General features: G+C 52.6%; 1 protein-coding gene across 1 annotated transcript; it reads right to left on the bottom strand.

Annotated features, from left to right (window-relative positions):
• Positions 1 to 7,027: 7,027 nt before the first annotated feature.
• On the bottom strand, positions 7,028 to 12,777 carry LOC143384174 (ret finger protein-like 4A). The gene is made up of 3 exons (XM_077105872.1): positions 12,492 to 12,777; positions 10,216 to 10,739; positions 7,028 to 7,039 (listed from the first exon to the last, which is right to left on the bottom strand). The coding sequence occupies exons 1-3, from the start codon at positions 12,775 to 12,777 to the stop codon at positions 7,028 to 7,030; spliced, it is 822 nt and encodes a 273-aa protein (XP_076961987.1).
• Between the last annotated feature and the right edge of the window lie 537 nt (positions 12,778 to 13,314).

Here is a 13,314-nt window from a genome sequence, read left to right as displayed (position 1 = left end):
GACCAAGAATCACTCGGGTGGCATGTGTCTTGCGTCTGTGCCTGCTGCAGGCATTGCTGACCCACCCCAGTACCCCTTGGCACCTCTGGAATCAGCCTCTGCTGGCTGAGTCAGGTGAACCATCAGATGCCGCCTGTTGGCCATTTTTGTGTGTTCTTGTGTGCTGGACCCTGTCTGGTGAGGACTGGCCCAGCAAGGTGGGTGCCACCGTCACCTGTACATACAGATGGACATTGGCCATCTGTAGCCCAGGTCCTCAGTGATGGGGGCCCATGTCCTCCACGGGTTTCCTTCTGTGTGGGATCTCCTCTTACTCTGTAGAGTCAGGTCCTGACTACTAGGTTCTTTCCTGGTGACTGCAACTCCAACAGGTGGAGTCTGGATGGAAGCCAGGCACAGGGACATTAGTAACACTTCATTCTTGCCTCTTCTGCTGGAGAGGCTCAGGTTGAGGGGACAGATGGCTGTCATGGGTGCTTGCTACAGCATCCATGCCAGCCAGGGTCTCCAAGAGGGCCACCCATAGGGGTCATGATGCAGGCTCTAGGATGGCCTGTGACACCCCTGCTCCCTGATGTCTCCCTTATGTGGATGTTGCTGAAAGCGTGTTATGACCTTGGAGTGGAATAAGAGTGTCTTGTGGTGACATGAGTTAGGGTCTTCTACTTTTTGCCAAGTGTGCCCTGACCTCTTGGTGTCTGGAACATCCTCTCTCTCCCCACTCAGGCCAGGGTGCCGCGAGGGGGTTGGGGATGCAGAGCTGGCCAGCCATGCCATGCAGAAGAGGACAGGTGGGTCAGCTGGCTTGACCCAGGAAAACAGCCCCCTTCTTGCACCTGGATTCCTAGACTGCATATGTTGGTCTGAGGGGACTCCCCAGGAGGAAATGGACCTGGGCTTCCTGAGACCACTCTAGTCAGGGTAGGGCAGTTGTGGGTGGGGCAGCAGGGCAGGAAGACCAAGGCTCTTGCAGAGTTGTCCTCTGGTGCAGCAGTGTGGCCACACATCAGCCCCTCTGCCCTGATGCAGGGTGTTCTGAGATAGATGCCTGAGTGGGCACTGTGCTTCAGTTAGGAGCAGGGAAACCGGCAGTGAGAGGAATGACCAGCCCAGCAGGGTGTTGTAAGGCTCTGACCGCTGCAGCATGAAGTAAAAAGCAGCACCAACGAGCTTGGTTTGTTCATTCTTTTCCCCAGAGTATTCCAGCTACCATTTAAGGGAGCCCTCTGAGGCCCAGCACCTTGGTGTGTGGTGGCCCTCCAAGATGGGGTGGCACGAGGGAGTCCCCAGTCCAGGATGTACGAACAGAGTGCATTTTACTCCTGAACCCAGAAACACTGTATCACTGAGCTATATCTCTAGTCCCCCACTTTTAAAATTTTAAGACTGGGGCTCCCTAAGTTGCTGAGGAACTTGTGATCTGAACAAAGAAAAATAAAAATTCTGGATGATCATGTGATTATACTACATTATTTAGGAAAAGATGTCACTGGTTAAGTTTTTCTACCTTACTCCTTCCGTTGACAGCATTAACGTGTGAACTGATGTTTATATTTAGTTCAGCTGCATTTATGGCACAAGATCTCGTTTTCTAAACAGCACTGATTTTCCTGAAATAAGAGCTCTTATTTTTAGCAGTAGTTATATTTTTAAAGATTAGCAGTTTTATAGAGAAAATATTTTAACTATACCTTTTGTATTTTATACTCACCAGTTACAATATTTACAAAAAGCTAATGTCTACATAAAAAGTGATCTTTTTTCACTTTCCCAACTCCATATCTTAGTCAATGTTTCCCCCCCTACCCCTTCTCTGTTTCTGACCTTGTTGGGGGAAGTACAAGAGTTTCAATCCAGGTACTTATTTGTTTTTGATGGGATGCCTGATTTTAAGTGAGTATAAAGGGTAGAATGAAATAATTCTTAGTTCAGGTATGTTCCAGTGCCTCAAAAGTTATGTGACAAACAGTGATTACTGACAATCTAGAAAAAAATGAGACATTTGAAGGTGCCTTAACAATCTTAAGCCCACAACAGCTGAATGGCCAGGTGGCCAGTATACTTCACTGTGAAGCAGCCATCGCTGACTGGCCCTCAAGGTGAGACTCCAATCCTGTGGTTTTTGGTAAATACACAAATTTAACAAGACTGGTCACTAAATTAAAAAACTGATTATTTTAAGAGCAGTTTACATTGAGGGAAATACTGTGCCGAGGTACTCTATGTAAAGAGAGATGGGAGACACGGGGAATTGGCAAGTGAGCATGCTAGAGAAACACCATGAAGGCCGTCTCCACGGTGGGTGCACTTACTACAGCCTGCATTTTGCTGACAGTATTTCCCTAAAAATCACCAAGTCATTCGAGTAGTAGTTTGTGTTAAATTACTATTGAATTTTAGGGAAAAGTAGCCATTTCAGATTGATAGTGACATAATATTAATTATGCAGATTCAGACAAGAGTTGACAAATTTCTAGAATATCAAATTGAAATCCTTTGCCCAGTCAAGGACCACACAGACAGTCAAAATGTGTGATTTATGATTTTAAATTTTGATCCTCTGAAACAAGTTATGAAATGGATGGATTTCCCATTAATTCCACCACAGAAAGATTTATTAACATATTGTGTTAATGCTGCAAATGAGAAAACAATTCAGGGGGAATATACTCACAAGTAATTTGATCTGATAAACTGATACAAATGGACAAAACTAAAAACTAAAAAAATGTTTTGAAAAAAATGACAAAAATAACATGAGGGGGCACAGTTAAGGCATCTAAAGAAATTCCACATAGCTTTGGCTTATTAAAATATTTCACACTTTGTTTGAGAGGCTTGAAAGCATCTGACAAGCCTGCACATTGGTTGAAATCAGACAGTTTGCAAGCATCCTTCCCAGGCTTGCCAGGCTCGGTGAAGAAGCCTCTCCCCAAGAGATCACACATGGTGGGGGAGTTCCTCCCTACCCCGAGGTCTGGGGCAGTGACAGTTATTACCTGGAAGAGAGGGGACTCGGGTTCCCGTTGCTGGGGGAACAACGCAGCTTTAGCTTTCCCAGAGTATGACGCCTGAACAGGTTTATGACACTGGAGAGTCTGACGCATCTTGAACCTTGAGCCACTCCCTCCTCCTTCCTATAGTAGCGCGGTCTTCCCAGTCCTGTGACAGTCCAGTGACTCTAAGAACACAAGCATGTCCTGTGCTTTCCGTCTTGGTTCTGCTCAGATGTACCCAGTGTCTTCCTAGTTTTCCTTGGACTCCAGCCTCCTGCGAACTTCCCTCGCAACAGCACCGTCGGGCCCCTCCCCGGTCTGGGAACCGGCTGCAGCTCGCCCGGGAGCCCAGGCACCCTCCCACCCTGCCCCCGTGCAGCCCCCGTGCAGCCCCCGCGGCTGCAGGCCCGCGAGGCGGGTCAGTCCCGGGCCGATGGCCAATACGACACGGTGTGGGTCATGGAAGCGCCGCCTCCCACCCGTGCTTCGCCACCCGCAGGGGCAGAGAGCGTCGAGGCTCGCGCCACGTGGAGACTCGCGCAGACAGATGACCAGCGTCGATCCTCCTCCTCCTCCTCCCCCTCCTCCTCCTCCCCTCCTCCCCCTCCTCCTCCTCCCCTCCTCCTCCTCCTCCTCGCCATCCTCCTCCTCCTCCTCCCCTTCCTCATTTTGCAGCGAATGCCACTGGCAGGACATCTGATAGAGCTTTCTGAAATGCTGGAAATATTCTTTGCGCTTGTTCAAAGGGGCTGCCACTAGCCACGGGCTGCTGTTCAGAACGAGGCGTGGCTAGTATAAATGAGATTTCAAGGATCTGAAATTTACACGCGCGGGCAGTCTGTTAGGGATGCGAGAAGCCAAGAGGGGCCCTGGCGTTTTCGGTCTCTAGTCCAGCAGAGGGCGCCAGAGACCGCGGCCGGAGCTGGGCTGGAGCAGGCGGGGTCTGCGGGGAGCGGCCCGCGTGCAGGAGCCCGTGCTCCTCCTCCGGCCTAAAGGGACGCTACTTGTCTCCAGCCTCCGTCTCCCCCTCACTCACCAGCTCACCTCCCGGGCCATCTCGCAGAAGGCGCGGTGTACTGGTCCCTCTTTAGCACCCTACTTCCACCGTCCTAAGTCCGGGTGGATAGTCCTTGTAGAGTTGAATTGTCTGCCCCAAATCCATCCGTTGAGGTCCCCAGTCTCTCAGAATGTGACTTTATTTGGAGATAGGGCCTTTCAAGAGACAGTGAAGGTAAAAATGGGTCCTAATAATACAACAGATGTCCTCTAAAAAGAGATTAGGACAAAGACAGGCACAGAGGGAAGGTCACCTGCAAGCCAAGGACAGAGGCCGCAGGAGGAACCGGCCCTGTGGACACCTCCGAGTCGGGCTTTCGGATTCCAGAACTGTGAGGAAATAAGTCCACGTTAAGTCGTGTGACCCATGAGACTGTTATGGCAGCCCTGGTCCGGTGGGCCCAGACTGGGCTTAACAGAGAGCAGACTTCAAAGCAGCTTTTATCCACACATCTAATGAAATAAAAGTGTTCAAATAATGAAGGAACTTCTAAGAATGAAAGGACAAATAGGGAATCTCGAGCAGTGGGAATGGCGGAAGCCAAGTGGATGAATGCAATCTTCGCTGCTATCTATGGAAACACTTGGCGCTTGCTCTGTCCCATCTGTTGCACAAGCTCATACTGGTCCTTCAGTCAAGTCCCTGGTACCATCAACCTAGCTTGTTCCTTGGTGGGGGACCTGGCCTGCTACCTCTGATGCTCCTGGACCCACTCCACCTCCACCCCCACCCCCCACGCACACACTGGCCGCCTCCTTCTCTCATGCAAATGGCAGTGATAGGGGCTGTGGTGTGGCCCAGCTTCCCACTGATGCCCCCTGGGGGGTGGGCATAACCAGCTTTTCAAGGTCTCTGGCTGGCTGCTGTACTACAGATACATGTGGGAGACCCTCACCCCCAAAGAAATGGAAAGCCTGGGAAGATTTACAAATATGCCACTCTGTTTTCTTCAAGACACACACAGCTCAGGGGGCTGAGGTGGGAATCCTTGCTGGCTTGAGATTCCTGAGTATAACCTCATTTATCTGAATATTAAACTTCTCAGGTTCGTGCACAACAAGGATCTGAAAGAAATTAGCAGAGACATAGATAGTTGCTTATTGCTGAGAGATTGAGATCTGTTTGTAGGCTTGTTCAGGCAAGTTTTTTTTTGTGTGTGTGTTACTGGAAATTGAACCCAGGACTATTCTACTTCTGAGCTATGTCCCAGCTCTATTTTAAATTTTATTTTGATACATGCTCTTGCTAAATTGCTGAGGCTGGCGTTGCACTTTCGATTCTTCTGACTCAGCCTCCCAGTAGTTACGGCTGTGTGCCACTGTGCTAGGGTGGGCAAGCTCTTCATCTGCCAACAAAGTGAACAAAAACCTGGGGAGGGGGATCCCAGAAGAACAAAACAGAATCCAGAGTTAACACCACACATTCCAATTATAGTGTTATCTTTTTTTTCGGAGAAGGTCGGGGGGGCGGGAGTATCAGGGATTGAACCCAGGGGTGTTTAACCGGTTACTGGGCCATGTCACACCCTCACCTTCATCCTGTTTTTTTGTACTTCTTTTAGAGACAAGGTCTTGCTGACTTGCTCAGGGCCTCACTAAGTTGCTGGGGCTGGCTTGGGAATTGCAATTTTTCTGCCTTAACCCCCCAAGCCAGATGTGCAGCACCATGCCTGGCAGTGCCCTATTTTCAACCAAAAATCACTAGACAAGCAAGAATGCAGGAAAGGCAGACTACTGCTTACCAACAAGAGCAGTGACACCAGAGTAACCAAGCACTGAGATGTGGGTTCAACGGACATAGACTTCAAAGCAGGTTTTGTTATGCTCGAATTCAGGACCCCCAAAGACCACCAGAGACCAAGAAAGATGTAAGCAGCAAAGAGGTGTTTATTGCCAGCTAGGTTGGTCCTCTGCGTGCACACAGCAACTAGTGATGTTGAGAGGCCCCGAGCCCAGGGTTTGCAGCAGTTTTATACACTCTTTGGAGAAGGCAGGGACTTCACATACATCATAGCATCTCTTAACAAATCATCACACACCGCGGGAAAATCATAAAACAACTCTAAAACATGATTAGCACAGTCACTGGTGGGAACAAGTTGGGTAGGGGTGATTGGTTAGTACAAGAGCGGGATTCTTTGAACTGATTGGTTTAGGCCATGAGGGGTGTACATGCTGAACTACATGGTTTCCCAACATGTTATCAACCACCATAAACTACTGGGGGGTCATCTGGCATCCCAGGTATTTCCCTGTCTCATACTGATTGGTGGTTGCTAGGGGGTTGCTAGGGTCGTCACCTAGCCTGACTGAGTCAGGGACACCTGGTTCTGCAGATCTCTCCTGTTATTTGTAGATAAACAACTCAGCAGGGTGGGTATGTGCCTAAGAGTGCTCTGTGGGTCTTTCCAAGGGCAAGGGTCACGCCCCCTTCCTTGGATAGGCTTTGCTCTGAGGTAGAGGCTGGTTTTTCAATTTTATATTTTATGAAATGTGTTCAAAAGTTTAGGAAAATATGACAAGAATGAATGAATAAATGGGGTATCACCCCCAAGAAATGGAAATGATAAAAGCCAAGTGGAAATTTTAAGGCTAAAAATTACAATAACTGAAATGAAAACATCTGTAGATGGGCTTGTCATAATTTTTTTTTTTTTTTTTTGTGTACCCGGGATTGAACTCCAATGGCACTCAACCACTGAGCTCCCACCCCCTGCCCTATTTTGTATTTTTTTTAGCGATAGGGTGTCACTGAGTTGCTTAGTACTTTGCTGTTGCTGAAGCTGGCCTTGAACTTTTGATCCTCCTATCTCAGCCTCCTGAGCCCCTGGGATTACAGGCATGCATCGCAGTGCCCGGCTGTCATAATTTTTATATGGTACAAAAATGTAAACAAACCAAAATTAAAGTAGGGTTATTAAGTTTAAAATCTACTTAGAAGGTCAGTAAAAATGAAGAGTGCGTGTGGGGCCATTTCAGCCATGCAGCTAAAAAGAAGTAGGAGGAGAAAGACATTGAAGACATAGGAATGGATAACTTCCAAATTTGGGTGAAAACCAACAGCCCTATTGATTCAAGAAGCTTAACAAAACCTAAGTGGATTAAATGCAAAGAAAACTATAGCTCAACATTCTCATAATCAAACTATGAAGGCCAAAAGGTCAGAGAAAATGTTGAAAGTAGCAACAGAAGTGACCCTGAATTTTGGCCTGCAATGTCTTGTGTCTTTGTGATATTTAGCAACCCCTGTGGACTCTACCTGATGACTTCCTCGGATCCCTTTAACACCTGTAGAAGTTTTAGTGAGGTCCCCTCATTCATGACTCACATTCTCGGTAATTGGCATCCCCCACCAAAGATTTATAAAAAACTGAACTTTAGGTTTGATTTTAACATGTCCATTTTATCTTTCACTGAACCACTATATGTATTCACCGCCTGCCGTTTAGTTGGGGTTGATTTGCTTAGTTTAACTTAAAATAAAAGCTTGTATAATGTATTTCGGTACTTTTTACTTCCTATAAAAGTATTTAGTGTTACAAATTGCCCTTATTTTATTTTTAAACTGGGGATTGAATTCAGTGGTGCTTTACCACGAAGCTACCTCCCCAGCCCTTTTTATTTTGAGCCAGGGTCTTGCTAAGTTGTTGAGGCTGCCCTTGAACTTTCTATCCTCCTGCCTCAGCATTTAGGGCTGCTGGCATGACAGCTGTTGGCCACAAGGCCAGCTTATTTTTGATCTGTAGTTCAACTAGGAGTATGTTGTTTTTGTATTTTATTTAGAGAAAGGGTCTCACAGATTGGCTTAGTGACTCACTTTTGCTGAGGTTGGCTTTGAACTCGCCATCTTCCTGCCTCAGCCTCTCAAGCCGCTGGGATTACAGGTGTGCGCCACTTAGCCCAGCTTGTGTTGTCCTATTTATAAGGGGATTGCCCAGATTCATTTCTGTTCATGATTTATGATTAAATCCTGTTGGGGTTAGTAGACATATGATCTCAACTTTGAAATTAGTTTTTTCTTCTGATTGCATATGTCTTCCCTTGTTTAATGTTCAGTGTGCACTGGAGATGGATTTGTGGTTTTCAAATTTGGGTGAAATCAAATATGTATACATTTTTACTGTTTATATAGATCTTGTTTCCTTACCTAGAAAAATCAATTCATATGTTGGGTCACATTCAATATTTTATTTCATTTATAAGCTCCATCAGGAAATAAATTGATCCTAAATAAAATTAAAAAATTAATCTGAAGGTTCAGAATTTTATTAGAACAGAAACAGCATTAGGTCCCAAAGAAAACTGCTCTGGACTTTTGACAGTCACCTCTCCGTCACGGCCGGCTGCCTGTGCTGATGCCTAGGAAGGGAGCAATGCGCCTCCTGGGACTTGGCCTGCACACCACAGGGCATGGTGCTCCGGCCCCCAAGCTGGAGGCTCAGTGGTGCACACAGGCCCGCTGGGAGGCTGGCGGGAGGACCCAGGGGAGGATTGCGGGAAGGCTGGAGGGAAGGCCCGCCAGATGGATGGCCAGGGGGACTGTGGGGGGGACTGGGGGAAGGACTGAGGGAAGGTTGGCGGGAAGTTGGCGGGGGTGGGGGTGGGGGTGGGGTGGGCGGGGGCGGTACCACCGGGAGGACTGCCGAAGGCTGGCAGGAGGACCTCAGGAAGGCTGGCTGGGAGGACTGCGGGGAGGACCTTAGGGAGGATCACGGGAGGGCTGACAGGAAGGCTGGCTGGGAGGCTGGCTGGGAGATCCGTGGGAGGGCTGGGGGCAAGGACTGCGAGAAGGCTGGCGGGGAGGATTGTGGGAGGGCTGGCGGGAAGGCTGGCTGGGGCGACCAAGGGAAGGCTGGCGGGAAGGCTGGCGGGGAGGACTGCAGGAAGGACCTTGGGAAGGCTGGCTGGGAGGACCTTGGGAAGGCTGGGTGGGAGCCTGGCAGGGAGGCTGGCTGGGAGGACCTTGGGAAGGCTGGGTGGGAGCCTGGCAGGGAGGCTGGCTGGGAGGACCTTGGGAAGGCTGGGTGGGAGCCTGGCAGGGAGGCTGGCTGGGAGGACCTTGGGAAGGCTGGCTGGGAGGACCACGGGGTGGCTGGCTGGGAGGACCACGGGGTGGCTGGCTGGGAGGACCTTGGGAAGGCTGGCTGGGAGCCTGGCAGGGAGGCTGGCTGGGAGGACCGCGGGAAGGCTGGCTGGGAGGACCGCGGGAAGGCTGGCTGGGAGGACCGCGGGGTGGCTGGCTGGGAGGACCACGGGGTGGCTGGCTGGGAGGACCGCGGGAAGGCTGGCTGGGAGGACCGCGGGAAGGCTGGCTGGGAGGACCGCGGGAAGGCTAGATGGGAGGACCTTGGGAAGGCTGGCTGGGAGGACCACGGGGTGGCTGGCTGGGAGGACCGCGGGAAGGCTGGCTGGGAGGACCGCGGGAAGGCTAGATGGGAGGACCGCGGGAAGGCTGGGTGGGAGCCTGGCAGGGAAGATGGCTGGGAGGATCGCGGGGCGGCTGGGTGGGAGGACCAAGGGGCGGCTGGCTGGGAGGACCACGGGAAGGCTGGCTGGGAGGACCAAGGGGCAGCTGGCTGGGAGGACCAAGGGGCAGCTGGCTGGGAGGACCACGGGAAGGCTGGCTGGGAGGACCGTGGGACGGCTGGGTGGGAGGACCACGGGAAGGCTGGGTGGGAGCCTGGCAGGGAAGATGGCTGGGAGGATCGCGGGGCGGCTGGGTGGAAGGACCACGGGAAGGCTGGCTGGGAGGACCACGGGAAGGCTGGCTGGGAGGACCATGGGAAGGCTGGCTGGGAGGACCATGGGAAGGCTGGCTGGGAGGACCACGGGAAGGCTGGCTGGGAGGACCACGGGAAGGCTGGCTGGGAGGACCGCGGGGTGGCTGGGTGGGAGGACCACGGGAAGGCTGGCTGGGAGGACCACGGGAAGGCTGGCTGGGAGGACCACGGGGAGGCTGGGTGGGAGCCTGGCAGGGAAGATGGCTGGGAGGACCGCGGGGCGGCTGGGTGGAAGGACCGCGCGGCGGCTGACTGGGAGGACCACGGGAAGGCTGGCTGGGAGGACCACGGGAAGGCTGGCTGGGAGGACCGCCAGGAGGCTGGCTGGGAGCCTGGCAGGGAAGATGGCTGGGAGGTTCCCGAGAATCCTGGGCCACCCAGACCACTGGGCAGATGCGCAGGATGCCGCGGTCGTCAGGAAGCGTGTTCGCTGGAGAGAAAAAAGGGCGCAGCGGGCGCGCGGTGATGCCAGTGAAGGTGAAGATGTGCCCACCGTCCGCCACATCGCAGAAGGTCAGGACCCCCAGCTCGGCGTCCAGCAGGATCCCCAGGCGGCGCAGGCGGGGCAGCAGCCGCAGCTCGGTCATTGGCTCCGTGCAGGCAGCAAAGATCTGCCCAAGCCGCAGCCCCACGGTCCAGAAGCCGTGCTCCGTGGACAGCTGCAGCGGGCCCCGGCGGCTGGCCGCATCCGCACACACCCCCACATCCCACTCACGGCTGGTGCCCACGTCCACCTCCCAGTAGCTGCGGCCAGATTCCAGCCGTGGGGAGCCCAGCACACACGGAGAGTCGAATCTCTCTGCTCCAGAGCTCCCCCGCTGTGCAGAGCGCGCGTAGCGCACACTCCGCAGGTCCGGGGAGATGGCCAGGTGGCTGTGCGCCGTGTCCACGTCCAGTGTCACGTCCACTGTGTGGAGAGAAGCCGGAGGTCAGCGTGAACACGCACGCATAGTGCCCTTTGCCCGCTGCTCTTGCCACTTTTCTCCCCCAAGTCAGAACGTTCCCGGACAGACTTCCCCGGCTCTGTTAGGTCCCATTTTATGAACAGAACCCATGAGCATCAGGGTTTCACTCTCCATGGTTCTTTCTACGTTATTGAACTGCCTGATTATTTGTCTTCCCTTTAGGACAAAGGATCCATGAAGGAAAATGCCACGACTGTCACTTGGACTCAAAATCATTGCACAAAGTAGCACAAATTTAGTGAAAATAGAGATGACTTTAAATCAACTTGGCTGGATGGGAGATATGTTCCCCTTGATTGCAGAATTCTAAGATAGCAAGGTCATTTGCTCTGTAGCCACCTTTCTGTTGAGTCTCGCTGGCTAGGACATTTCAACGCAGGCTTTTGCTTTTCTGTAGCTATAGAGAAAAGAGGAACTAGGTGCCCAAAGCCAAAATGGGCTAACTGAAGAACGGAGGCTAGAGGGAGGGAGCTCTGTGGCCAGGAGCCAGGATGAGCTCAGAGGGGCAGATGGACCTGAGGAGGATGGCTAGTCTAGGGTCAATGTCTCCCAGCCCCAGGGGGTACACAGTGGCTGCTGCTACCCTGTTGATGCATCTGGGGACTATGGGAGCCTCTGAGGGAGTTTTTGGGTCCCTATGATAGGGCTCAGGAAGATGCTCAGACTATGCAGCCGCTGAGAGGTGTGCCCAGGAAAGTGTCAGGACAGGTTTCCCCATCCCACACAGAGGCTGTCATGAGCCAGGGGAACCTGCCAAAGTCATCACCACGGCTGTCCCCAACACATCCAGCACTGAATACTGGACCCTGCTCCCAGACGCAGGAAACAGAAGGAGCCAGCACAGGCACATTGGAATGAGCCCAGCTGCAGGAATCTGCATCCTGAGTTCAGCACCTTACAAATGCAGTGACGACCCAGCTCAGCTCAGAGCTGTGGTGCAGTCTCACGGTTCCAGGAGGAAAGCACCCACCTCAGTGCTCAGGCCTGGAGTCCCTGGGAACTGTGCGGGAGCAGACTTGCTTTCTTCCCTTGCCCCCGAGCCTGACCACTGGGGCACAGTCCCTGTCCCCACCCTCTTGGGGGTAGAGCCACCTTGCAAAGTCCCAGGCCTCACTGCAGAGGGGGCAAGGGGCAGTGGGCTCGGCTCCAGCCATGTCAGAAGCACCGAGTTCTTGTCAGGACTGCAGTTCTCACAGCAGCCTAGTGCTTCGGAGCCACATGTGCATGTCAACAAGACCCCAAGGACTTCAAGGACTTTCAGATCTGAGGGTCCGTGTTCCAGGAAATGACCCTTCAGAGCCCATGGCCAGGTGATTTGTAATTAAGTCTTACAGGAAGCAGGAGGAAAGAGTACCGAGAAGCAGCTGCAGGTGATGTTAGGAGTGGATTCTACTCGACCTAATACACCCCAAAATTTCTTCCACGTATCAATAGCCATGTTTCAGGCACCAGACTGCTATCAGTGACATTCGTATCAGTGACATCCACTGTGGGCGCCAGAGTTCTCGGGCACAACCTAAACATTACACTTTGATAAAATTTCCCACGTGGTCCTATGTGCACTCAGGTGAAAACAGTTGTTTGTGAAGCCTAGAACCTCAGGGAGAGAATTCAGTTCTTGCACCTACTAAATGGAGAGCCTGCTGGTGGGTGGGGCCGGCAGGTGAGTGGGTGGGGCAGGGCAGCCTCCTTACCTTGGAACTTCTTTATCCTTGGGTTTAGCTGCAGAATGGCTCTCAGCCTGGGCTCCAGTTTCTTGATCTTGGACACTATCCTGTCCAGCTGGACATGGTGCACGATGCTGTCCTTCTCAGAGAGTATGGAGCACTGGGGGCACAGCAGGCCCTCCGCAAGGGGCTCCTTCCACAGGGAGTCGAGGCACCGTTGGCAGCAGACGTAGCCGCATTCCAGGCTCATAGGAGTTTCAAGGTGACCGAAGCAGACAGGGCAGGTACATGCTTCTCTGAGGTGCTGTGCCATGGCCGGTGCCCGGGGAAGGACAGAGGTGACGGTGCGTTCCAGAGGCAAAGGTCTGCCAGCCCCAGTTTCCTCGACTGGGAGGGAAGATCACTGCCCACTGGATGGCCACAGCGGCCGGCAAACCCGAGGGACCCTCGGCAGGCGCTGTCCACACCTGAAACGCTGGCAGGAATAGCAGACAGGACTCATCAGGAGGCGGCTGCCCCACAGGGCAGCCCCAGGGACGGGTGGTTCCCCAAAGCCTCTGGGTGGAGAGGAGCTGAGGGCCAAGCACACAGTCAGTCAGCTTTGAGGACGGGGAGCACATAAACTATCCTACTGAGGGCCTTTGCCGACTGATCTCACCTGGAAATGGTGGTTCTGCTAGACTTGTTGGATTTCACTTGAGCTGGCACCTGGAAGATAAATCCCAAATGCATGTGCACTGAGTGTTTCCACTGGACGGAGGAGGTCTGCCCACCAGACCTTTCACTCCCCCAGCTGTCCAGCCTGGAAATGGCAAAAACACAGCCTGAGAGGACACCCCAAAGCATCAGA

Source organism: Callospermophilus lateralis, chromosome 18 (genome assembly GCF_048772815.1).
Source record: "Callospermophilus lateralis isolate mCalLat2 chromosome 18, mCalLat2.hap1, whole genome shotgun sequence".
NCBI lineage: Eukaryota > Metazoa > Chordata > Mammalia > Rodentia > Sciuridae > Callospermophilus > Callospermophilus lateralis.
The sequence above is the reverse complement of the archived record's forward strand: the minus strand, read 5'-3'. Positions and strand labels throughout refer to the sequence as shown.